This window comes from Falco cherrug, chromosome Z (genome assembly GCF_023634085.1).
Source record: "Falco cherrug isolate bFalChe1 chromosome Z, bFalChe1.pri, whole genome shotgun sequence".
NCBI classification, from domain to species: domain Eukaryota; kingdom Metazoa; phylum Chordata; class Aves; order Falconiformes; family Falconidae; genus Falco; species Falco cherrug.
Genome location: NC_073720.1, coordinates 77,679,362 through 77,707,315, shown reverse-complemented (window position 1 = coordinate 77,707,315; position 27,954 = coordinate 77,679,362). Strand labels below are relative to the sequence as shown.

The window sequence follows — 27,954 nt, the reverse complement described above, 5'->3', positions numbered from 1 at the left end:
AGCATACAACAGACTTTGGAAAGAAAAACAACCCTACGTGTAGGGTGGGGAGAATGAATATTTCCAACTCAGTGCCATACCCTGTAGTTTAGTTTCCTTCATTTATAATATCAACCAACGCTTGCAGCAGTCTGTCATCTCTATGCTTGTATGGTTTGGCGTTGTAAAAAAGATCAACGTAGTCACTGTATAGACTTTCTTCTGAGTCTCTCAACTGGGAGGGCTTGTTTAATTTTTCGAGGGCTCGATAGAAGTGTTCATATGGAATATTTGACTTCTCACTTGCAGTCTTCTTTGGCAATCGCTTCTGAGCCATCTGTCTGCTAAAAGCACTCTGCAGCAAACGTACCATTGCCTCTGATGGGATTTTATCTGCTGCTTTGTCACTGCTGCTGCTGGTATCTTCTGTGACTTCTGTTTTTTCACTCAGGTTCTCCTGTGTTGTATGGTCCTAGAATACAGATTAGCATAAAAAAGGTTAGGTGTCAAGGAAAAACTGACTGGATTAAAATTTGCTCTGATTAGTGATTTCCGTCTATGTGTGGGTAGATGTTATTTTTTCATTCAAGAGCCACTTAGCAGCTAGAAAAGAACTAGACCGTCATACACCAAAACGGACTACCAAAAGGACATTATTGCAGAAAATCTCAAATCTCCCCACAATGTAGGAAGTTATAAATTCAGACTCCACATTGGCAGAATACAACGTGTCATTTTATAACAGGATTTGTCCCAGTATTAAAAGACATGTCTCGTTGTACTATGGGAGACAGCTCCTCAGCAGTCTAACTGAAGGAAGTATATGCAGTGCAGATGGCAGCTCTGACTGTGCCACACACCCTAGTGAAAAGGACTGAACCAGTGCTTCCATATAAACCTTCTCTGTAGGTGATCTCACCTGGGAAAGGACAGTGAAGTATGGCTAATCAGGGGCCATGACACAGATCTTCAAAGACTAATGCCAGATACAGATGTACAGTTGGTGAGAGGCATGATTCAGCAGTGTTTATTATGCCTCCCACACTGACACAGCAGTATGTGGCTGCATAGCTTCCTCATTTACACTAGGATTGTCTTCCTGACTAAACATCCGGTTTATGTTCATCTGGTTCTTATTTATGTTCACCAATACCTCCTGAATCCACTTTTACTTTCTTCCAATTTATTTTTTTGCACATGGCTGCCACATGGGTGGACACTTATCTAATGTATTTGAAGACCATAATCATGTCCCCTTCAATCTTCTTCATAACCTGGCTGAGGAAGGTTAACCTCTCTGTACATTATGGATGGCCTAATTACTTAATAGGGAGACAAACTGATGTAATGTGATGAATAAAGTATTCCAAAGATGTTGACATAATCAAGCTTTGTGAGAATGTACAATGCTACCAGCCTGTGCATCCACTGTCACTGTCAGAAGCCTGTAGTATGTTTAGAGCACTCCGCCTGAAAGGTAAAGAAGGGATGACAATGGAGCTAGCAGCAACAGATTCACCTAACCACACCTTCTGAATCAGTGAGTCCCTGACTTTTGTCATGTCTTTTTCTTACTACCTTCCTTCCAAGCTCCCTGGAAGCACTCCAGCAGGCAAAGCTCCTTTCAGATGTGACACTTTTTCTCACTAGAATTACATAAATATAGAGTGTCTGTCAGAGATGTGTTCCTCCCTCCTTGTACCACTCAACTACATTAGCTACTGAGTTCACTGCTTCAGTAGCAATATCCTCCCACCACCCTAAAACCCTTAGATGTTGGCAAATGAAAACAGAGATTAATAAAACTATCAGTTCTTAATATGGATAAAATTACAATACACAATTCAAAAGTGGTCAGGGGTTAGATGGAATGAATACAGAATATGTGTATTATTACTAGGAAAATGTATCGTTTTCTTATAAATCAAAAAATAGGTAAGGAAAAAACCTGCTTTAATACTACCTCTACAAAGTCTGTCATCTTCTCCACTCCTCTTCTGTCATTTTGCACAGCATTGTAGGATGTGTATACACGTGGCTGCCTCATATGTTCAGGGTGGGTAGCAGTGCCATGCAAAATTAATTTCCAATTTACAAACCTTCCTTCATTTTGTATTCTTCTGGACTAAAAGACAAGTGTGGCATTAGCGTAAGTTCTCAGGACGTAAGAAGAGGAGACAGGACACTTGATCATAAAGTAGATGGAAGTAACTAAAATAAATTGTAAGGTTTTTACTATCTAAATTCAGACAATGATTTGTAAGCACAAAAGACTGGTATATTGAAGACAGGACATATCAGAAAGTGGGATTTAATACACTGGCTTTACTCAAAAAATACACATTTTGATGCAATATAATTATTAATTAATCATGTAACCATGAACAGAATTTTGTCACAACACAGAATGCTAAAAATTACTGAAGTAGTATTCTGTGTTAATAGGATTTGTTCAATAAGCCATTCCTTGCCTTGGCAATTTCCTCACAAAAGTTAACATCGGAATAGCAATTTGGAATAATACTCTGTAGTGGTGTACCACAGCAATCTGAAACACAGCATGTGGAAGTGAGCAATACATGCTTTGTCCATTATTTTTGGTAGCAGTATTTAAATAGTAGAAAGTGGGAGACAAGTACAGAGAACACTAAAATGTTATTTTACCAAAGCTTCTTTCAGAATTTTTGCTCAGTTGTTTAGTGACTGAAGATAGCTGCTGAAGCTCTTCTTGTCTAATACAAGTCTACACCAAAGTTTACATACGCAACTTACATGACAACTAAATTATAAGTAACTCTGCCCAGGAATCTGTGATTTCAATTAGGGTCATTAATATGAAAACGTATTTCAGGAACCACAAAACCCTATAAGCTGAGGAAAGCTTGAGGACAAAAAGCTTGGTTTATTTTAAGTTTCATGAACTTTTCAGTTGAAAATGGAAAATGAGAGATAATTACAAGCAAAATGCTCAGCTTAACTTTGTTCCAAAAAAATGCATTACATTAAATACAAAGGACAGGATATCTGTAACCATGGGGTTATCTATAAGCCTGCAGTATTAACACTATATGGTTGATAATAATATTTACTTCTACTGCCTCGTCCATCTGCTGAGTACTTGGCATTATCCTCCTGTTTACAATTTGAGGCCAACAGGGGTTGGAGGCTCAGTGTCTGATAGGAAGCATTCAGTTTCTGGCACGATCTGACCCCTAATGACAAGCTTATTAGCAGACAACTTTAATGAAATTCTCCACAGATGAGTGCATTTCATCACCCTCTCTTTAAAGGGAATGATTTTTCAGTTGCCTATCAAGCAGCTTTATTCTGGTGTCTCACTGTTGTAATCTGTATTCCCAGGTGATTTTAGTAAACTTATTTCTGTCATATGTGTAGATTTCTTGGCTTTAATCCTTAAACATTGTTTGGCAGTAATTAAGAAAGGAGTTAGGGAAAGGTATACATCAGAACAGCTCTCTGAGGTCACCAGAAATTCATTAATTCAAAAGGTTTTGAGTTAATGAAAATTATACACATGCACCAAAAGAAGACTAGATCTATCCTGTGTTCTTTTCTGCAGAGAAACCTAATTTGCAGTTAATCATAGGTTAATCTGATTACATATTTCACTCCATGAATCACAGAAAATTATATTAAGTGATTTCTTTCAGTGACATATAATGTGTGGAAAACAAAAGCACAATTTTTTTTTTGACAGGTACATGTCAGTGAAGTGAGGATGGTGCTTTGCACTTATGTAAAGAACAAGAATATCTGACCCTACTTTTTCCTTTTATTTTTAAACCAGGTGGATGTTTACTTTAAATACACTCTTGCTGTAGCTTGTTTAATGAGAAGACTCGGTATTCAACATGTTTGGTAGTGGTTAGTGATAATTTATCTGTGTTAGTTTCCAAACACAGCTAGTTAACATATGTACATACTTACCACATCAGTAATTCTTAAAACCCAGGTGCCTGTTGGATTCTCTCCCCATGTATGAACAGACATGAAGTCCCAGTTCTTAAAGCCATTGGGAGATTTATCTCTCTCTCTCTCAGCCAGTAAGACAGTGCTGGTCCCTGTGTAAGTGCAAGATCAACAGTAGTGACTCTTCTTACATGCCGGCTTTGACTTTTCCCATTGCTCAGCTTGCACACTAGTGAATAGGTAACCTGGAAAATACACTATTTAACAGTGGCTTGTGGAATGGGACACATGCTATTTCTGAGCTAGTGGTTCCTTTAACTATTTTCACAGCAGTATTTAAAAGCATAAAAACTATCACATTAGGTCATGCTAAAAAGGTACATCTTGCTCAGTTTTCATTCTCTAACAGAAAAAAGTAGTGCATGCACATAAAGTAACGTAAGAAACAACCAGCATTTTCCACTGAAGAACAGTTAAGGAAATTTCTGAGATGGAAGTTTTGAAGGCAAACCAGCTCATGCAGTGGTGTGAAACCAAAGATTTACCCTGAATTCATCACTGTTTTGGTTTTGGTTTTTTTTTTGGTTTTGTTGAGTGGATGGAAGTTGTTACAGCCTGGATTTCCAACAGGGTGAAAAGCATTTGTACTGTTATTATTATTACAAAACTGCTGCAGTAGACAAAGTATTTCTGCAGCAGAAGAGATTCTACTGCACAGCAGGAAATATGTTGTGCTTGTTTGCCTAAAAGGAGAGAGCAAGGGAACTGTATTTACATAATAAGGAGCAATGAAGCCCTAGGGAGCCTGATCACAAGCTATAAATACATTTACAGGTAACACCATAAATATAGAAAAGGAATGACATACATTCGGTAGCACTGTTTTGCAGAAAAGTGGAAAAAAACAAGAACCAAGGGATAAACAGTTTAACGACGATGGCAACATGATACTGTAGCAGAGGCAGTGGCACTTGACTATTGCTGCCTCAGCTAAACCCACAGAAATACAAAGATGAAGAACATATTACTGTAGTCAGTCTTTCAAAAAGCTGTGTTTCTCTAAGATGAAACCATGCTTCCTACATATGAGCAAGAGAACAGTGGGAGGGAAATACCTCTACAAAAGGTAGAATGACAGCTACCATTGCTGTCGCCTCTATGATGTACCTAGAGACAGTCCATATATTCACTCCCAAACTAAAACTTATCTAAGATGGAATTAAATTTGAAAATATCACCAAGAGTCAAAGATAAAACACCTCACAGCAATATTGCTCCCATAGGACAAAAAGTAAACTCAGAAAAGGGAGAATTAAGATTAGTCTTAAAGGGAATCCCAGACAAAGCAGGGTTTGGAAATATACTGCATATACAGTATCTTAAGCCTGCTCTCTAGTCAGGTCCTGCCATAATGATGTGACCAAGGCTGAGTGATTTATTATCTGTGAATTACTAGACTAGCCTTTAATATCGGTAAATTAGATCAGCTTAATGTTTAAATTCACACCTGAAAGCTTGTCTTTTTTCCCCAATAATACTAGTTGACCTAAGAGACGTTACTCTCTACAAAGTCGTTTATACTCATTCTCCTGGTTTGGTTTTCTTTTTTCTCCTTATGGTGTTATTTCAGGGCATTGCCAAGATAATTTGCCATATTCAATCACATTTAGTATAGATGTACTAAGATGCCTAACAGACACTATGTTTTTAAATACACCGATGGGGAGACACAGATACATGAAATCTAGGGAGTCAGATTTCCTCAGTTTTCCATTAGTTTGTTAAATCACAGTAAGGCTGATAAGCACTATTGAACTATAATTTGTTGTCTGCCATGAACTGTCAGGTCCTGTTGCCAGAATGAAAACATATGAAAAACAGTGCCTTCATTTCCTGAAGTATGATTTTCAAACCTCTTCTCACAAAAATAGCCCAGAACACATGAAGGCTCAAAAGGGGTTTCAGAGAACCAGTTCTCTAGTTCCCAGGATGCTTTGTCCTCACAGCTCCTGTTGGAGGTCACTAGATTTGCCTAAGAATATATTTAACTCTTTTTTTAAAACCACTGAAGAACACAGAGGTGTTTTTTTTTTCATTAAATAAACGTTACACATTACAGCAACACAAGCAAGGCATGCCTTTGCCTCCTGTACCTGATGGAGATACCAGAGTGACGTGAAGATCACCTCTACGGGAATACTCAATTGTTGCTTCAAGCTGCACATGCTCCAGAGATGCAATGGAGTTTTCTTGACCCTCACAGGCTTTTGTGGGAATTTCAATAATGACTTCCTCATTTGCTCTTAATAATCTGGCAAAATTACAGGAGTTCTTTTATTACTCACAGAAACTTTTGATTCTGGATCATTATCTGAAGTGTAAATGACATATTTAACACCCATTTGAGAAGGATGAGAAAGGAAGAAGTAAAGACAAATTCCACACTCATTATAGTTTTGAATGCTGCAGTCGAAAACATAGGAAGTTCTGGAAGCACAGATAATATTGAAGTGGAAAAAGTGATAGGCACTGCGTAAGACAGACTTGTACAACACACCTTGGAAGGAAGCAAGCAAGTTTGATCATCAAGGGTTTCCGTCAACGCTTTGCTGTCCAGCAGAGACTACAAAAAACCAGTCTTTGCAAGCAGCTACATCACACAACTGTATCACTTATATTCAGATCTCCAGAAGGGCTCTTATCATTCAATTAAAATACTGCAGCAGGCACGGCTGATTTAACCCTTTGGAGTCAATGCCATCTCAAGAAAAAAAAGCCAACTTCTGCACCATTCTCTTTTCAGAAAGATACACTGCATAGCTTTCTCTGCACAATTTCCATTACTTCTAATGAAAATGGGGTATCTAAATTACCATGTAAATAATTCTAAATTCATAGTCATGGGATCTTTTTTTTATAATGTAGCATAGAGGACTGCAATAAAAAAACATAAAGTACAACACCCATCAGTACCAGATCAACACTCTGTAAAAAGGAAAGAGCTCATAAAAGAAAATTGATAGTAAACCAGCATAAATAAAAAGGTTACCAAGCAGTGACACTCCAAAACACTATAATATGTTTCTACAGAGAGATTTTTGGTGCACTTATTTCAATCTTTGAAACCGCTATATATTTTCTAGACAATAAATCAGTAAGTGAACAAGTGGAGGCAAAAACAATCTAGATACCCTTATTAATTAACCAGCTTAGTGCCTAATTACAACTTACCTGTATGTTGAGCTCAGCTTAGGCTCACTATGCTGGAAGTACTTGTGAATGTGGCTGGTAAGTCGTTTCAGTGAGCCTTTGAGACACTTGCGTTTCACAAAAAATGTGTTAGGGAGGTGACTAAAGCTCAGTGTATGACCTTGATTTCAACATATATTATGCCTGTCACAGGAGAATTGCTAAGAGCAATTACAGATGTTTCTTTTCAAAAAAGGCACTGGGAAACCTGATATCTTTTTATCCATCTGCTGATAGAGGTCTAAGTATTCATATCTTATCTGATCAGGTTCAGTCTCAGTATCATCCACCTATATGCTGGCTGCACAAGCAGACATAATAATCTTATTCTTTGTTAAGGCTTCATGCTAGCAATTTCCATCAGTTTAACACTAAAAAAAGCAAGCAAACAAATTCTCTTTGCCTATCCCTGAGGAGTACAGCAAGGCAAAACCAAATGAATTGCAAGAAATCTCTTAGTCTGGTTCAGAGCAAGCTGAGCAGAATATTAACCCTCAGGCTCCAATAAGATACACATAAGCTTAGTTAATGCAAATTCTTACCTTGGTTCAAAGCTTTTGTCTTTGACAATACACTCTCTCTTTTCTGGTACACCTTTCCATCTTTTGGGATCAGCTAAATCTACCAATGCATTGGCATTGAGTAGTCCAAACCCAAAGCGGCTGTTGACCATCAGTCCCGCTCCATTCTTTTTCCATCCTGGATTTCCAGCCAGTGGATCGTATTCTGAGGTCCACACTACCAAGTGCTGCATATCCCTCCATGTTAGATTTGGGCTGTTGAGAAAATGTACCTGGTTAATTGTTTCAGGGCTACCTATCATTTTTCTCTCAATTATTAGACTGCAGCCAAACATGCTTTAAATGTATATGGCGTCCCATTATTTTAAAATACACATCATATCACAATGCTTATCCTCACAATACTGCTCCAGGTAGACAAGATTTCCATGTAAATGAAGAATGAGTATCTAGCAAGATTAGGGTCAGATTCTTCAAAATTATTCAGGCATTTAAAGTTAACTAGCAAAACTAGTATTTCTCACCAGTCTTTATGGGAACTGGACTTTGAAAATTCACAGGGTATTTGATTCTCTCTGTGATTAATTCTATTTTTTAAAATATGGCCCTAAGTATATCAGCTTACGTCATCAAAGGAGTATGCAATAGAAAATGGAGCTGAACCTACACCATTAAGTACTAAGCCTAGTCTTTAATACTTGAAGTGTCTTCTGTGAAAAAGCCATTGTCCTGTCCTGTCCTGTCCTTTTTCACCCTAAGTCGTACATTCTGGCTACCAGCCCTACAGGATCTGAACCTGCCTGCTCCCTGCCCGCTCTGACAGTCAGGCTTGGGTACCTTCCATTTTAGGTCTCGTTATGAGCAGAAAAGGTTCTGTAAATTGACTAGAGACTTAAACTCCTTCAACCTATTGTCTTCAAATTACGTTCTCCTGATACATGTGCAGCCTCACCACTTTAAAGTGCAATTGACCAGAACTCAGTAAACAATTGTTGCCAATGCACAAAATAGACTAAAATTCCTCAGTCATCACTTTTTACCTATATGGGTTCTGCTTTGCTAGGAAAGTGTTGAGGCAAGTAGCTGCTTATTTTTCTCATCAGGCTGAGCAAGTCTGACCGACAAGTGGAGCTGCAGGATGAGATGGTGCGTCTTCAAACAGATAGCATTTTGGGGAAGATGGTGGTGTGGCTGAGAGAGATGAGTTTCAAAGGTAATTGTATGACATCTTACTTTGCTTCCAATGCTAGAGCAAAAATTCCTGCTGCCAGTGGTGCAGATGCAGAGGTCCCAGTGTGAGTCTCCGTACATTCATTGTGAAGATCAGCACTTGTCTGACAGAAAAAACAAAAAACCCCAGACTGCATGAATAAGCAGTTGTAAATACAGTCATATCCACACTCACAAAATAATCACTTATCCTTTACTTGGCGCATATTAATACATTCCTCACCAGCAGAAGAAGTGATGGATGTTTAAATCTGTTCATATTTCAATCCACTCTTTTACTTCAACTATAATTTTTGTATCAAAATGCTTTGTGTTGGAACAAAATACTCCCACACTGAGTATCTTATTTTATTCTAAGGTTTCACAATCAAGTGTTTCAGGCTTACTGGTGAATCATAAAAACAGATCATTGTGTTGGGCCTAGAACATTTAAAATTACTGCTTGCTAGAAAATTGCTCATAGGATTAGTACTGGTGTTCTGCTCCCTCTTCAGCAGAACTATAATTTGCAATGAAACATAAGCTTTATTTGGAAATTAAACACCAAACTCATCTGCACATATATCTACATCTCGGGTATGAAAAGTATGCACTTAGGAAGGACTGATCTCCTGGCTAACTTGGAATGACATCATTTTAATCCCCATCAGTGCAGTTTAATGTAAAATTATCACCCACCAGGGCTGAACAAAAATTATAGGTACTTCAACATTATTTTATCACAGCAATTTTCTTCAGTACAAGTTCTTTCTTGCACAGTTAACGAAGGTACACAGACTGATACGCCTGCTTGCTGCGTACCTTTCACAGATCTGGAAGCACTATTGTTGGCTGCTGCAATCTTACAAAAGCAATGTACACCAGAGGTACTGACTCATGCAGTACACTAACTTCTTTTACCTTTTACTCTCTGTCTCTCTTCATTTGCCCTTTCCGAAGAAAAGGACTGTATGAAACCATGCAGAGAGCTCTGTCATACACAAACAGCAGACAAATTCAGCATGCCGATTTAACTGCATTGACACAATGATTTTGTTTAGCCATTGCTTCACAGTAGAAGATGTTCCAGGAATACAATCACTTTTTGTATTACAAATGCCTCAATGTTTCAAGGCAAAAGCACTAAGCATATGAAACATAACATAAAGCAGGCGCTTGAAACCAAGCATTCAAGAGCTCTCACTTGTTATTTACACATACAATACATCTCTATATTTGTTCTGAATCTGGTAAAAACAACCTACAATTCTTTGGTCAGTATAATCCCCACTGCTGTATGCTGTGGCCAGAGTTGAAGAGCACTTCTCTGCATACCAAGGAGAAAGGCCTTGCTGAGAAGCACTGCTAATGGAGATAGTGTAGATACTATCAGTGTAACCATCACAGTCACAGTTGTCACCCTGACGGCCTCCATTTCCAGAAGCCCATACAAAGATGGAGCCTTTCCCATTTCGGCCCTAGAGAAAATGGAAATGAGTAGTTATCAAAAGAGATATCAGTCCCTGCAACGTATTCTTACCAAGTGGTGTTGCCACCCCTCCCCCCACCCCTCCTCCCCACCCCCACCCTCCCCTAAGCCTAATAATTTTCAGGTAGAAAAGGATGATTTTCCATAAGCACTACAGAAGACAGAGATAAAAGAAACCAGCTATCCTACCTCACATCCTACAGTATATCTCTATCTGACTGGTCTAGGTTTAGTGTTCCAGGTACAGCAACTTTCCTCAGAATAGGCTTTTAAGTTAAAACCACAGTCTGTGTTCAACAGGTAATTTTTCCCACAAGCTGATGTTTTGTTCCCGACCATTTCTAGGAAAAATGCCCATTATTTTTAAGAACTGGCAAGAGGTTATTTCAGTTGTCTTTCCTGTAATCACAGAGCTATGGGTAAGCAGTATGAATGACGTGAGTGATATGACTTTTCCACCAACTTATTTTTTGTAAAGAAGCCTTTCACAGTTGTCATTCCTTTGCTGAAACACACTGAACCAGCAAGTGCATCTGACTGGAAACCCTCCCTTCTCTTACAGAAGGGTCTTACAGTCTCCATACATAACCACATTCATTCCCTGCTCTGGTCTCCAGTGTGTAATGCAGGAGCAGTAAGCTAACAACCAATGCCAGCAGCTGACAGCATGTAAACCAGCACAGCTGTCATAGGGGAAACACGTATCACACTACCTGGTCTTAAGCTATGCTAGTCCTTCAGGTGGAAAAAAGCATGTTCCACATGAAAAGCAGAAGTTCCTGTGTTGTTCAATATTAATGTGTATGTACATTCACTGGAAACTGCAGTTGAAATACAGATTTTTATCATCCCACACAGATGCAATTTGAAGTTATTCATGCAAGTGCTAAAGCACTGCAGCACTTAAAATATTAGAAGAAACGTTAAAAACATTTAAAAAACATTGAAGAAAAGTATTGGGAAGGACAAGCCATGTCAATTACAGAAAATGAGATAGTATCTTTCTCTGAGAATAAAGGCTGCAGTCCAGAAAAGCACTGGTATATGTACAACACCTGCTTTGATTTCACTTAAGAATGCTACTGACACCTCTTAGATGCTTAAGGCTAAGATTAAGCTTCAGTGCTTTACCAGGCCAGCAGTAAGGTGACAGGGATGAAAGTCATTGGCAGCCCCAGCTCTGGCTGACTTTAAGCAGAAAGGAGATCATCTAGATCCTTGCAAAAGGCAACCTGACAACTGAATGGGTAAATTTGCTCCCCTTGACTAATAAAACAAGTTGTAAAACACGACACATTCTTCACCAAAGAACCTGCTTTTTCAGAGTAAGACAGCTGAACATTGGTACCCTAATTATTGCCTTTAAATCTCTCTTCTCTTGCTGTCTACCTATGGATTTAGAACTCTGTTCATCACCAGCCCACTCCTCTTGGTCTCCATTCTTCCCTCAAAGTATGTTTGTCAGCTGTCAGACTGTTTTTTCTTTTTCTCTCCTGTCTGCTAATGTTAACTGCCCTATTCCCAAAATCTTTTTTCTTTGCTTCTGTCTTTCAAACTTTCCTCAGTTTCCCTCCTCTCCCATCTCTGATTCAGTCTTCCTTTCTCTATTAGTACCTGCCCATTTTTAGGTATCTTTTCACGTCACTGCCAAGAAGAGTAGTTTATTAATACATCCCTGGTAGCTCTCAGTTTGCACCCTGCTTATCATCCAACCAGATCTAAAGAGAATAATACAAAAAAAGAACTGTAAAAACAGTGTTTCCACCACTCTTCATCATGAATTTTTACTATCTTCATTTTAATTGGATCATGATACACAACAATTTATAAACTAATGCAATTAGCACAATACAAGCCCATCCACAGGGTGCTAAAATGCATCACTATTTCACCCAGCAAAATATTCACAAAGCAGAAATTTTGTATTATATTTTATGGGCTTTCAGTGCAGAAATCCAATTACTGTTCAGTGCAAAACAAGCAGCAGAGAAGGATGGGGGTAGGGCAAGACAAAGGCAGCAAAAGTAAGGATGGAAAAAGAAAGCTTATCTGTGGCAAATAGCAGCTTAAAACCAGCTTAGAAAGCTCTAGCAAGTGCTTTTTTAAAAGTCCTGTTCTGGCTGGTAATTTCTCTGACTTGTACCATTAAAATCTATCTCCTTCTTTTCAAATATGTTTGAGTGAAGAAACCATAAGGGTATCAAACATTTTAAAATTCTGTTCTCTGCCACGTTTCATTGTATCTTTCTCTTAAGCATCATACCTGTTTAATCCCATACTCAAAAGCCTTCTGTGCCAGCCTTCCGGGTCCCTCTACAGTTTTGCCATCGTCATTAGGGCCCCAGCTTGCGCTGTAAATATCCACATGTTCTGGATTGAAACCGATGGAACTGGCTTCAATAGCATCAGTGACTATTCCATCCAGCATTCGTATACCTTAACAGAAAAAAAGCAGCAGACTGGATTTACTTTCTGTTCCCTCCTCTTTGTCTTTGTTAACTGTTGGTAAAGTTGCCAGCAAAATTAAATCGTAACTACTGCAGACACAGCCTACTGCTGTTCATGTAATACTGAGGACAGTCCATGTCAGTGTGAAACAGTGCACTTACGCTTCCTTTGCAGAGCTCAGTGCTCCTACAAACATTTAAAAAAACCAAAAACCCTCTTAAAATATTGGCTGCCCCTTATTTACTTCTTTCTCTCTCTCTACAGAAACCCAAGATGATGACGTTTTGCTTACTGTCCCTGCTTTTTCTTATTGCATTGAGCATTTCCTTGACTCTTTCTTCCTCTCTGTGAAATCTGTAATAAAGGCTTCTCAAACTGCCAAAATGTCACTAAAATTAAACAGGTTTTGTCAACATTACTTTTATGTTTAAGAGTTTAGTTCAAAGGTGTTGCTCTGAATATTCTGACTAAAACACTCTGTCCTCACAGTCATCAAAGATTTGCTGTCTTTGTGATGCTGCTGTTACACTAGCTCTTCAATCTGCACCACAAAAAATTCTCACTCTTGTTTTACTGCCGCATTTTTTCTACTGTGAGCAATCCAGAGACGGTAGAGATATCTAGCCATTAACATTTTATTAGAAACTGCATGATCTAATCTTCTTTAGAGCAAGCCTGATCTCAGTGGTACTTAAAATTCAGTGGCAGACAGCAGTTCACCTGCACTGGATCTCTTGCTCTGCAAATCCTTAGCTTCCAGTGCTGCAGAAGGATAGAAACAGAGGAAGTCTGTCAAAATGCGCACTATGGCATGGCTCTCCCAGCAACAGCAGCAATATAAGAGCCACAGCAGTCAGGATTCAGCCTGTTTTTTCAAGTAATAAAAATGTCTGGGTTCTCTTGAACTTGGCAAGTTAGTACTACAGCAGCTGCACCATTATCAGCAGTTGGTGAATTATGAGTACTCATTTTCTAGTATTTTCCACAAAATGAGGATTTTTCCAAAGCACGGCAGGCAAAATGTGGCGATTCTATTAAAACAATAATAATAATAATAATAAATAATAAAAAAAATCCCTTCGCCCTCGCAGCCCAGTGTCTTGGTTTTTTTATACTATCAGGCAGGGAAAAAAACCCACAAAACTATAAGCATAATTCTTTTCCCAAATGACTGGCTTCTAAGACTTGTAATAACTCTGAGATAAAGCTGGGCTTTATTATTTCATATTAATTAGTGGCAAAAACAGACAAAGGAGTTATCTCCTCAACCACTGCTACTCCACTATCACCTACAAAGCTGGGAAAAGAATAAAAGAATCAAGGGTATATCCTGTGCCTCAGGTGGCAAACCCACCACTTACCCTAGACAGGCTTACACTCATAAAATTTTGAGTAGTCACTTTTCAGTTGGCTCAGAATTGTGAGTATCTCATACCAGTGCACTGTGAGCAAAGATCTGCCTGTGTGGAAATAACTGCAAGCTCCGGGTGTGAGCTTGCAACACATAACGAGATACTGGGAATGCAGACAGTAGTGTACAGATACTTCCCACAGAAGAAGACAAAGCCAGCTCTGCTGATAAATAATGTAATAAGGAAGAAAAAAAGCACACTGACAATATACTGATGAAAACAGTTCAAGAAAAAAATGCTGTCTTGTCTTTGTGATCACCAAAAATCCTGCTTGTTAAAACTCGGGGATTTGATGACTGCAGTGGTATTTCTTTAAGCACTCCATTTACGCCCTCTTGCATAAACTCTTTCCTATTCTTGCACATGCTTGCTCCCATCATCAGTCCCACAAAATCAAAAGCGGGCAAAGCCCAAGGTAATTTCAGACACATACATGTATCTGCCTGGCAGAAGGCTATTTTTAGCCACACGCTACTGTGCAGGAACTCTCAGCCCAGTCCTTTGTAAAATGGAGCTTCTTAATCATTTGATTTCCATGGCAGCACCAGAGAAATATCATAGCACAGTGCTATGGTTAGGTATGCGTGAAAATATACACATCCTGCTTTACTCCAGAGGCAATCAATACACACACACTTCTTAGCTCTATACAGAACAAGAGGTGAACGTTAAGGAACATTGAAAGGTGTCACTTTGAAAACTGGCATTAATTTTTTTTCACACAGCGCACAGAAAAGCCTATGGGATTCACAGCCACAAAGTACCGAGACTAATCAAGGTTTCCAAATACAGCCAGGCACCAATGTGACCAGCGAGAGCACTCAGGATTATTAAAGTCAGTATTTTCACAGAAAACAAAAAATTTTGAGTGTAATGTTTTGTTTTACCCATCAAGACAAACTTAAAACAACCTCTGATGCTGCAGGTTAGAGAACAAGGTGTTCCATACATCAGGGTTTCTCTCCCTAAAGCAGCTACTGCTGACTAGCAGAGAGAAGGCATTGGTTGTGGACCGCTGGATTTATCCTATATGGCAATTGCTACAAGCAAACAGCCACTTAGAGAAGTCATCCTGAACTAATGTCAAATAGAAGTGTGTAATGTGTCATTTCATGGATGTAAAAAAACCAAACCAAACCAAACCAAACAAACAAAAAAAAACCAGAAGAAAAAAAGCCCACGAAGAAATGAATCCTGTATAGCTTGGAAGATCAAAAAATCCTTCCAATGTTTACCACTCCAGATTTACCTGAATCTTTTGAAGACTACTCCTACCTTCCATTGCTCTTTGAATGTATTTTTGTTACGTCCCTACTTTAATCAGGCTGGTCATATTTAACAGCTTACAATTTCTTTCCACTTTTCAATCTTTCTCCTCCCCTGCACAGGTATTTTCTGAGTGATGTGGATTGCTGGACTGCTTTTTCTCCTGTTATTTTCATGTTTTTAGACAAATCACTCCTGCACAGATCTGTAGTCTCCATTTGCAAATGAACACAAAGCATATGCAAATAACTGTGGAAGAATCTTCTCTGTAGATGCAAGTGCCTTAAAATATGGGCACAGCGGGAGTTCAGCCATCTTCGCAGCTTCATCCATTTTGCCCTGCTTTGAAAATTTGGCATCTTCATCTTATGAGTGAGATATTTTATTTAAACAGGGCATGACAGAATAATGTATTATGGCAAAGGCAGACTGCAAGGCTGACATCTATGACAGCTCAGCAGAGTAAATGGGAACCTACAAACATAAGACTGAAATGGTGGGAAAGGCAGTTATGGGTGTCAATTGCCACTCATCGTCCCTTTGTTTAAAAGGAAAAAAGGGAGCAATGGAAAAACTAGGACTGTACAAGTATCTTCCTCTGAGCTAAATAACCATTTGCAACTGATACTGTGATCATGACTATTTCATAAACCTCTAATGGATTAAACTTTTAGTCACCGCTTTAAAAAAAGGCAGCATTGATTGAACGGCAAGCAAGACTACTTATTTTCAGAATTAACTTATGATGATAGTAGAGAAGTAAGCTGCTGAAAACAAAAACCACAGCACTTCCAAGTATCTTGACTGACATGACCTTTCCAATGTAATTGTGTAGATGGAAACAATATGCTGCAAGAAAGGCTGGGTATAGATTTGTATATTCTTACTTTTACTCCACTCAGTCCCTCTCCTCCCCAATGCCACTTCCTTCTAGGATAACCAATTATAATAAGTGGGTTCATCCTTCCTTAAAAGATACAGTCTAATCTCTGGTTACAATACAGGTTGTAGCTGCTGTTATTATTGCTTATTGTTACTAGTTACTACTGTTGTTGGTGTTATTATCATCACCATCACCACCTACAATGTTGTTGCTGTTGTTTCTACTTATATTCAACTGATAACCAAATTCCAGAAAGTTCACTGACATTCAAGGAATGCTGTCATATAGAAGTAACACTCTGCACTATGGCCAGACAGGATTTTTTAGCCTAATACTTCAAGATTGATGTTTTCTGAGAAGGACCGATCATTTGTATTTCAGATTAATGGTAGCTGAAAACACTCAGCATTTCACAGGATCTGTCTGGTTCCATACATATTAGACATCTAATTATTTTCCTTTTCTTACCTCCAACTTTTGAATTGTAGGCTACTCCAACTCCACATTTTCTGTTGTTGGCCTGCATAGCAATTTCTCCTGCACACCGTGTCCCATGCCTGAATAAATATAGCAAGAATAAACATCTTATAACATCTTTGTGTAATGTACACAAAGATTCATTGCTAACCTTCTTGATTTGATAGAAGTCTTCCTTTAAATGAATGATCAAAGAATCATTGTGAAGAGATGATAAATATCTTACCTAGTTTACACTGAAGTCCATAGACCTATTAGCTACCAGTATTTCAGTAGAGTGCAAAAGTAGCATAAAAATATGGGGCTAAAAAGTTGCTAAACTTCAGAAGGAAATATGAGACAGGTCTTTTTTCATCACACATTTAGATACTTCTTTTTAAATGACTGCATTTATTTAGGATTTCAGAAAGTGAGCCTTTAAAGCATCCTTACCATTGTTGCATTCCTCTTGTAACCAATTATTTTCTATGCAGTTCTTTTTTGCCACAGTTGATTCTCATTCCACAACACAGAAAACCTTAATGTAAGTGTAATCATAAAAGATTGTAGAAGAGTTGTGTTATTTAATGCTACAGATTGTTACTCAAGGAAGTGTCTAAATGTTTCTGGGCTGAACTCCATTTACTTATTAGTAAAGATTAGAGGTAATACAGGTAGATGTAAGAGACAATGTCACCAGAACAAGAGGGTAATGGCTTCTTGCTCTTACAAAATGCTGTAACAAAGTAGAAATGTCATTTTTCAGATGTCTTATTCATGGGATATTCACCCTTGTATTCGTTGTTTTTTTCCCCATGCACTGATTTATGTTGTGGGTGCTACTGTATAGTCTGATAGACAACAGGGAACCAGTGCATCAGCTTCTTACTGTATCTTCATTGAGTAGCAGCATCCTAATTGGTTTAAGAAATTGACTTTCTTCTGTGTACCAGCTTTTACAGAGGTCCATGCTCTTCTCCTTCTGATGGACAAAACCCCTACCTGAACTACCATGGACACACCTATGTGTGACAGATCCATCAACATGTTCTACAGAGTATCAAAGAAGTATCTCTAGAGAGGGTATCAGACAAAATTTCTCTCTCCTTCCAAGACACACAAGCCCACTATGTGAACTGCCTGGTTGTCTTGCATTCAAGCCTTTCAAAACTTCCGAGGTTATCACCTTGAGGACATGGAGGCCAAATCTGGTCTAAACGAAGCTTCTATTTGCCTCAGAAGAGACAGAAATATTGTCGCAGGACTGCATGTAACCTCCTCCAAGGTCTGACCGTGTGTCACACCCATATGAGAGGTCAGAAGCTTGACTTCACCTGTCATTACATGCACTGGGCTAGATGTTCTGTTGGTCCAAAAGGTAGAGCCAGAACCAGAAAGTAGTGTCCTTAGCTACAAAAGCTGATACGAAGGGAGGGGTTTCTTAGTAGCTTCGTCTAAGACACAGTCTCTTCCAGAGGCCTTCATAAAAGACATATTCTTTTAAAATTCGCAGAGCAAGGCAGAGAACTAAAGTCAAAATCTGCTTAGGAGGTATCATTCTTGAAACACACACGGTGACAATGAACAGATTGTTCCCTTCATCTTACAGAAATGTATCAGAACCTTACATATACAAACATATTAAGAAATTCAGGACATTATAGGCAGACGACAATTATGAAGCTCTTCATCTGGGAATTTAATTTCCTTAGTTTCCAGTGTTAGTGCCAATGTTATGTGCAAATGTTTGTGCAAACTGAAACACAAGAGGTTCCTTCAGAACATCAACGAACACTTTTTCACTGTGAGGGTGACCCAGCACTGGCACAGGTTGCCCAGGGAGCTTGTAGAGTCTCGCTTCTTGGAAATATTCGAAAGCTGTCTGGGTGTGGTCCTGGGAAACTGGCTCTACATCTCCCTGCTTTAGTACAAATTAATAATGTACTGTTTTGTTCTCTTCACACAACTAGGAGGCTACTCACTTGTTTTCGTTTGTTGGGTCATATCTAGGAAAGGGATCATGATCGTTGTCATTGAAATCGTAACTTGCCTTTGGATCCTACATTTAAAAAAAAAAAATTAATTCAGACAACTAGAAATTGCATTTTAAAACATGTAACAAAATGGGCTCTAGAGTCCATATTTATTTGTTTGGTATGCCTTATGTTGACAGCAATCAAGCTGGTAGAATTTGATGGGCATTAACAATTCCATACATTTTTCACATGGCTTTAGTAATTCAGCATTAAACCACTGTATACAAACATGCCTGGGAACTAAATCCACTGGGGGAAAAACAAGACAAAAACCCCCACCCTGCTAACATTGCGAAGTAACATTCAGCTTCCTGTGACACAAACCAGGTTCCAAGTCATGCCTAAGACAAATATTTCAGCCTCTGTGCTGTCAGAGCCAACTTACAGAACAGAAAGCAATCTTCAGAAGAGTGTCAATCAAATTTACAATTGATTAATTTATTCCATAGCATTCTAACACCCAAACATACATAGTTAGTGTAGATGTCAGTGTGATTCCACTCCAAGCCATCGTCTAGTACTGTGACGACAACACCTTTGCCTGTAATCCCCTTCTGCCATACAGGCATAACATGGAGATCCAATTTGGGCAGGGATGGAGTTATTCTTGTATCTTGCTAGGGGACAGAAAGGATTAAGAGTTATTCTTGTATCTTGCTAGGGGACAGAAAGGATTAAAATATGTCAACATTTTGATCCATTTACACCACACAGGTTCAAACTCATATTCTAAAGATGCTCTAAACCATCCCAGCCTGAACTTGCACATTTTGCTCAAATTTTGCAAAGATAAAACAAAAATTAGTTTCTTCAAATACTTGTAGCACTGAAAGATTTACCCCATTACTTGAAGAACTCTGAAGACCACCTCTAAACAAAGAGCATCTGGAATTTATTGGAGGCAGGCAGCAGAAACATGGGAATGATAGGGATGCATCCATGAACCTTGGAACGTTGAGTTAATAATCAGACCTGCTATGTTTGTTCTTTTCACTTGATGAGAAGCCAAGACAGTGCCCCACAGTACAGTGAGCTGCATTTTCTCCAAATGTGTTTTCTCCTTTGACATTCAAGTTAGCCAGAGCAAAATAATTAATGGATAAAACAATTAAGGTAGTCGTTTGGTTAGGAACAACTGTGCTGAATCACAACTTTCTGTTTACTACCCTCATTAATGTTCCTGTGGTAAATCAACTGGAAGCATGAATCATCCTACAGCCTTCTCTTCCACAGCAAGCGCTTTGAAGAGTAGCTCCTAAATAGATTTTTTTTTCTTCTTTAATGTTAAATATGCAGTACATACATCTAATCTAGCGAACTTGCTTACAACCCCCATAAAAACACGGATGTAAACAAAAGCATTTTCTTTCTGTTTCTCTGTGCAAAATTGCATTAGTTGACCACAGGTTTTTCGTTTCTTTGTATCTGCAGGAACATTGCATAAAATATGAGACTCAGAAAAAGAAATTTGTTACGGGTATTACCCTTCCTTCATTTTATGCTTTATTTTCTGACTGCTGCCACTCAGGGAATTATTAGAGGCTTCAAGTTTTGTTCTCTAGAATCCATCAAATAATCATTTTTTCTGGTGATGTGTGAAGGTACACTGAACAGAGATAGAAACAATTGCCATCAAAGCTTAATAATAAGGCAATAATAAGCTATTTACTACAACGAAAGGAACATATTTTGGAAGAAAATATTTAACACATTCATGCATTTAATCAGAAAAAAAACTCAACAGGTACTGCAAACAAGGGTAAACATGTTTCTGCTTCCTGTGTGAAAACTAAAGGGAAAAGAATGAAAACCACAGAAAGGTTGAAAAAGGAACTATGTCTCCTGGAATGCAGGGCATTGCTTTTTTCACAAAACAGCTCTTTTGAATTCTGTGTGTGTTTGTGTGTTTGTCCAACACACCTTGGAAATTTCCTGCTTCCTAATGAATACAGGCAAAGAAGCAAACAGAAAATCAGCTTCAATGAAAAGTTAGATTCTTAAAGATAAACCATTTTTTATGTTGAAAAGAAGTCTGCAGGCCTCTTCATAGAAATATTTTATGCTATGTGGTTTGTAATCTGGTTTTCTTAGCTCAAGCACAGGAAAGAGAGGGTAAAACACTAGACAAACAGCCTAGCATTTGGTCTGCTTTCTCTAAGCTGAAATGAAGAGCAAGAAAGGTATTTCCTGCTACTTGGGCCACATTTGTGCTTGACCATTCTCTTTGAGTTGTTATACCCACCTTTAGTCCCATCCCTATTCTGAGTGAAAGCAATGAAGCCTAGGCTGAAGGTACAGCTAGTTGTGTAGTGGAAATACAGACTCTCGAAAGAAGCCATATGAAACACCAATAACCAACTGTATTTCTGAGTTACCACATGCAGACAGAAACTACAGACCTCAGGAAATTTCTTTCCTTTGAGGTTCTGAACATGTGAGCTGTAGAGACCCTCTTCTATTTCAATCCAAGAGTCTGAAGGTGCTTGTCACATACATGCATATGCTTTTGTTTTCGTCTGGAGCATGCACTCTGCACTGCTGATTTTAATAAAGAAATACAGGGCCAGCTTCAGACATGTAAGGGACTTCTTATATGCCAAGAGCAAATAAATACTTTTAGATTAGCATAAATGCAGCTTTTAACTGTTGCACTTTCTAATATCAACACCCATCCTAAGCAGCAGCCTGAAATGCCTTTTAGAATCTTTGTACAAACGACACTTTGAAGAAAATAGAAGGTTGCCTGGAAATATTATGCAAGGAGATCTCCCATTTTTATAGCCTATGCTAATGGGAGGTAGCCTTCCATTTACTGTCTTCAGTGCAATCATTCCGATACTAGTACAATACTGCAACTGATAGCACAACTGAAATTCACCATCCCCAGTTCCACAATGAAACAAAATCTTACCAGATACCACTGCTGATTCCACATAGGATCATTGAAAAGGTTTTCTGCTGAGTCTCTCATGGTGGCACGCTTAGTTCGCTTTTTTTCATACTGCTGCTCTGCCCATGATACCTACAATTATTTGTATAAATATGACAAGTAAGCCTCCACAGGTGAGGACTTTCTCAGCCTAAAAGATAAGTGGATTCCTCACACAGCAAAACTTTGATGCCTAAAGCAAAATGAGCAAAGTTTGATGCAGGGAGGAGGATTATTTATACTGTAGTACAATATACTTCGGGGAGGAGGACCTGGTGAAATCACAATACTACAGAATCAATTCCTAGAAAATCATTAAGTACAAGCTACCAGTAGATCTCCTGTGAGTGCCACACAATGCAGGCTTTCATACCAAATGTGCAGTATGATTAGAAGGTTATCTAAAGAGTGGTTGTTACCAAAACAAGCAAAACCACAGCCTGCTTCTTTCTCCAACCTACATTTTAATCCCTATCTATTTCTATTGGGAGTTTAAAGGAAAGGAGAAAGATTATCTCTGGCTTTGGTCTAGCAATTATAATGATGCTGCTACTCATCGCCCAGCTGGACCTTCACGTCTCCTTCCCAGTGGTGTTTTGAAGTGTGATCAATTAGTAAGCTATGAATATTGGACTAACTTTATCACGGGCATAACTCCATTTAAGGCAACTGAAAGCCAAAATGCTTCAGGGTGTTTTGCTAAAGCACTGATACAAGGAGTTGCACAGTGTTTGTGCATGGACACAGCAATCTCTAAGTCCCTAGGTTGCATTTTAGAAGTGTATCCCACTTAGTTCCCTTGATTACGTTACTAAACCCCGTTCAAATCAAACCCTAATTCTGACACCTCACTCTGGGCTGTGTGCTCCTTTTGGAAATGCGAATAAAATGTTATTCATTGCTAGTACCTGGACCATCACTCTGACACAGATCAAGCTAGTGGTTTTGATCTCAGTTTCCAAATGAGCAAAGCAAACTCAGGTTCGTTAGATTGCCAGCACCCTGCTGCAAGCCTCAAGTGAACAGGATGCCTTGGATCTAACCTTCTGCTTTGAATGTCTGAATAGATTTCATTATTTTTCTCTACTGTCACAGAATGGCTTTATGGTCCTTACACCTATCACCACATATGGAACAATAAGAGTGACTGAGAAATTAGAATGATAAATAAAAGTACTTTGATTTGATGAAAATACGATTTCCTAGTGAGAGCCTAGTGAAAATTCAATATCAGAACATAAACCCTTTAAAACAGTAGCTATGCCAGGCATGTTCACTGAAAGCTCTCTAATGCTATTCCCTTTGCTATATATTTAGTGTTAAAACCCCTACAAGCCAAAGTCACTCACAGAAGATGAATACACGCATACAAGTATCAGTATTTTAAAGCTCTCTGTTGATATCCAGGGCCATACACACTTGGGCACAGGTTATAGCAATTACCTTTATCTCTCTTTCCTACCCACAGCAAAGCTTGGCCTCCTCACCACCCAGCAGTAATTAACAATTGACAACTTACATGCTTGTTTGGTTGGGGTTTTTTTTATGTGGACAACTGCACTGAGGGAAATGAGCTGAAACTACCAAGCACATGTATCAGACAAACAAGCCAAATGTTTGTCACTTAGCTGCTGGGTGAAGTTCCAACCATCCACCTACAGCAAAAACCAAAGGCCCTGTGCCAAACCTCCAGTCTCTGATACAAAGCAATGAAGATAAACTTGATTCAGGTCTCTTTCAAGAATAGTGCAAATACTGGAAGAAGTTAGGGAACCAGATAATTATATCCCTTCAATATATTCACAGCTATTACCTGTTTTAAAATGAACACTGGGACATCCATAGGAAGCAGATAAATATTCAGATCACAGCCAAGTTTTAGCCCAGCTTTCACACAACATACCGTAAAATTCATGAAAGCATTACACAAACAAAGGCAGGATTCCCTTCTCTCTCCCTTTTTAAAGATTGAATTTAAGTCTCTTAAAATAGGCTGTTGTTGAACTAGAGTAGCTCTTTGGAGCAACGGTCCATGTATAACCAACTACACAGCATTACATGATTGCTTTGTGTTTATATACTTATATTGACATAATTACATCCAATTCATTCACACAGTTAATTTGCATACTAGATGGTAAATAACAGGGAAATTAGACTCAAATTAGGAAATCACCTGCAGCACTTTGAAGCTCTGGTTTTGGATCCAAGTATGCAAGTCTGCAATGTTTGGCAGTCATGCGTCTAACACAGTTGCTTCCATTCTACTTATGACATTAGAATTTGGCATATTAAACATGGTCATTCTTGCCTGTGTGAGAGATGCATTCAATGTAATATGTCCAAAAAAGGGAGGAACTGCAACCAAAGCTCTGCTCGTGAACACTGTACTATCTGATGCCATTGAGCATCTGATCATAGGTATGGGTATAACTTAAAACACTGATTTACACTAAAGCTGTGGTGTTGAACATCCCCAGTTCAGAATGATTTCACCTAGAAGCCTTTAACTGTTAAACCAATGATTGCAAGGAGATAGACGGGAGTGTACAGTTTTGAAACAGAACAGGCAAAAAAATACCCTGTCTCACCTCCTCCTTTAACTCTTGTAGCTACATATAGAGTATTTCCTCCTAGAAGACACTTGCACCTAAAACCTCCTGATAACCAATTGCTCATTCTCAAGTGATTTTGTCCTCCTCATATGATATATTTCTGGTTTTCACAACTAGTTTAGTTCATGTTTTGGACTGCTCATGTTTTTACAATGCTTGTTGCAATAATGCTGATTTGAAATTCAAACTCCATTGTTTTGAAATTTGCCAGAAATTGCTTTTAAAGAGGGGTTAACAGCATTCTGGTCTGCTTCTTCAATTTGCCACCCGCCCCATTTTTTTCAATATATTTACAAACAGACATGCTTCTCTGTTAAATAAAGTCAAATAAAGGGGGAGTCTGTTTCACCAGTGGATTGTACCTTAGCTCCCCAGCTCTCCAGTGTGCGGGCTCCCCAGTTGCTGTGTGATCCCAGTGTATCAAAAGACTGCAAGCCTAGAACATGTGATGGATCCTTTGAGCAAGGGTTTTAGCTTGTCATAGAAGTGAATCCAGCAAAACCTCAGCCCTTAACCTCCATCTCCTTTTTTTTTTTGAATATTCAGTTGCTTTAAACCAAACCTAATTCCCATGGTAATTATTCAGTTGCTTTAAACCAAACCTAATTCCCATGGTAATTGCACAGACGTGGCCTGATTAAGCTTACTGCATCTATAATTTTTACTTTGAATCAAGCCCTGTGGTTCCTCATTCGTATTTTCATCAGTGACAGACCGACATCTAAAATTCCAAGCCTCTGCAATGCTGCATATCTTAAATCTTCATTTGGAAAGCACTTGCAAAAAGTATGGTAAGGGAGGGTCAGAATCTGCCTGTTAATGACAGAATAATAAAGTATTATTCAGCATGAGTATGGATGGCTGAATATATTAGAATTGCAAAATGAGGAAAGCCTGCCTGTGACCTCATTACAAAGCTAGCAATAAGGAGACAGAATAAACAGAGCGCATAAAAAAGAATAAATATAACACTCACCCGCTCATCGTCAGAAAGTCTTTTAGTGATATGAATGGCACTTCTTCGAGACCGTCTTGGATGGCTTTTATGTCTGAATAGGTAGTGATTTTTGAGTGATCCAATCTGTAAGACACAGCCATACTTTAAGTATTGAGAGATGATTATCTCCCCACTGCAAACAAATACCAACAAATGCAACTCGACTGAATTCATTGTGCTTAAAAGACAAAAGAGCAAGAAACTAGCCTTTAGATATTTCAGTCTGAACTAAACAACACTCCTCAAGTAGCAAGTGCTTATCACAGTCTCTTCGCTGCTAGAAGAAATAGGAGGAATAATTTCATTTAAGCTAGTGAAGTAGCAGCTGTTACTACTGCAGTACTCAGTAACGTGGCACTTGTAGTAGTGACTGGTATACTCATGGACATACCTTGACATGACCATGTTTCGGAGGACAGGTTTTATGTATGTCACACTCCAGTTTTATCTGCTTTTCCTGGGTTCCAGCTGAACAGGTGTAAAAAGCTTCATGTCACTTCAGAAACTTCACTGCAGGGTTTGTTTGTACAGGCACCTACTGAACTGGCATTTTCACTTGCGCAGTCACTGGTCACCCAGAACGCTGGGTGTACCGTCCTGGCTTTAAACATCCCTCTTCCCTAAGGAGGGGCTGTGTGAAGTCAGTGAGGGCGAATCCACTGACTCCAGAGGCAGAAAGAAAGCCGCAGAGGCGGCGGGATCACACCTACGTTTGACAGCCTGAAGAACATGATGGTGCCAAGGCTGTGGGGCCGACCGTACCGCCCGCCCGCCTGGGCAGGAGGCCGGGAAGGGGCTGCCCGCAGCACCGGGCCCCGCCGCAGGGCCGTGTCCTCCACCCGGCGGGGACCGCGGGCCGCGGTGCGGGAGGGAGGCAGCTCTGCAGCGGGGGCGCGGGATGCCCAGCGCTGCCAGACGCGCCGCCTGGCGCAGGACCCCCGTCTGGAGGTGGGACGAGGCTGTTACCTCAAGGCGGTTACTCATCCCTAACAACGCTGACGTCACGGCATCCCAAAAAAGCGGCAGGAGGGCCTGCGGGAGAGGAGCCCCGCGGTGGCAAAGGGCCTTCGGGGCGGGGGGGCGGCGCGGGGGCGGCGCGGAGCCGGAGCCAGGGCTGCCCGCGCCTCCCTCCGGCCCGGGCTCCTGCGGGAGGGCCGCCGCGCCCGGCTCCCTCGGGGAGAGCGGGGGTGCCCTGCCCGACAGTGCCCGGTCCCCTCAGGGAGACCGCGGTGCCCTGCCCGACAGTGCCCGGTCCCCTTAGGGACAGTGGCTGTGCCTGCGCGGCTCCCTGAGGCGCAGCGCGGGCGCCCCGCCTGATCCCTGCCCGGTCTCCTCTGGGAGAGCAGAGTCGCCCCGCCTGATCCCTGCCCGGTCCCCTCAGGAGCAGCGGGAGCGCCCTGCCTGATCCCTGCCCGGTCTCCTCTGGAGAGCAGAGTCGCCCCGCCTGATCCCTGCCCGGTCTCCTCTGGGAGAGCAGAGTCGCCCCGCCTGATCCCTGCCCGGTCTCCTCTGGGAGAGCAGAGTCGCCCCGCCTGATCCCTGCCCGGTCTCCTCTGGAGAGCAGAGTCGCCCCGCCTGATCCCTGCCCGGTCCCCTCAGGAGCAGCGGGAGCGCCCTGCCTGATCCCTGCCCGGTCTCCTCTGGAGAGCAGAGTCGCCCCGCCTGATCCCTGCCCGGTCTCCTCTGGGAGAGCAGAGTCGCCCCGCCTGATCCCTGCCCGGTCTCCTCTGGGAGAGCAGAGTCGCCCCGCCTGATCCCTGCCCGGTCTCCTCTGGAGAGCAGAGTCGCCCCGCCTGATCCCTGCCCGGTCCCCTCAGGAGCAGCGGGAGCGCCCTGCCTGATCCCTGCCCGGTCTCCTCTGGAGAGCAGAGTCGCCCCGCCTGATCCCTGCCCGGTCCCCTCAGGAGCAGCGGGAGCGCCCTGCCTGATCCCTGCCCGGTCTCCTCCTCAGTGAACGGCGGGGACCCTGCCTGTTCCCCTCAGGGAGCGCCAAGCGCCATGCCCAGCCCCGCACGGTTCCCCAGGAAGCGCCGTGCGCGGCCGGTCGCGGGGCTGCCCGCCAGATGCGGACCCGGGCCGGGGGGGTTTCAAACTCCCGGCGCCCGGCGAGCGGCAGCCGGGCCACAAGTTTCGGGCAGGCCGACGCGGGGCAGCTCCCTCGGGGCTGCGCGGCCGCCCCCCCCCCCGCCCGGCTATACCTGTCCCACGAGGTCGTAGTCCAGCTCCTCCGCTATGGCTCTGGCGGCGTCGGGGCCCGCCGGGATCTCCGCCGCCCACTCGTTGAGGAACTGCCGCTCGGCGCCGCCGCCGCGGGCCAGGCAGCAGGCGGCCAGCAGCGCTAGGGCTGCGCACCGGCCGGGCCATCGGCTCCCGTCCATGGCCGCGGCGGGCGGCGGGCGGCGGGCGGCGGGGCGCCGCGTTGCTAGGCGAGCGCGGGAGAGCGGGCGGCGGCGCCGCGGGTCCCTGCCTGCTGCCGGCGCGGCTGCCCGGGGCTGCGCGGCGACCAGACCCTCCGGAGCCGAAATGGAAATGAGT

At 41.2% G+C, this 27,954-nt stretch overlaps 1 protein-coding gene across 1 annotated transcript; it reads right to left on the bottom strand.

Moving 5' to 3' along the window:
- Nucleotides 1-27,954, bottom strand: PCSK1 (proprotein convertase subtilisin/kexin type 1). Its single transcript, XM_055699900.1, has 14 exons — nt 27,618-27,954; nt 25,399-25,503; nt 21,790-21,900; nt 19,349-19,495; nt 18,825-18,901; nt 16,855-16,943; nt 12,641-12,813; nt 10,154-10,366; nt 8,913-9,013; nt 7,701-7,934; nt 6,063-6,220; nt 3,928-4,061; nt 1,943-2,104; nt 1-451 (listed from the first exon to the last, which is right to left on the bottom strand). Exons 1-14 carry the CDS (start codon nt 27,795-27,797, stop codon nt 89-91), a joined length of 2,247 nt encoding a protein of 748 aa, XP_055555875.1. The 5' UTR covers nt 27,798-27,954; the 3' UTR covers nt 1-88.

Coding starts and splice junctions, on each gene's coding strand:
- PCSK1 (XM_055699900.1), bottom strand. CDS start 27,797: ATGGACGGGAGCCGATGGCCCGGCCGGTGCGCAGCCCTAGCGCTGCTG. Junction 19,496..21,789: donor GGAATCAGCAGTGGTATCTG/GTAAGATTTTGT, acceptor TCTGTCCCCTAG/CAAGATACAAGAATAACTCC. Junction 12,814..16,854: donor CTACAATTCAAAAGTTGGAG/GTAAGAAAAGGA, acceptor TTTTCTGTTAAG/GTATACGAATGCTGGATGGA.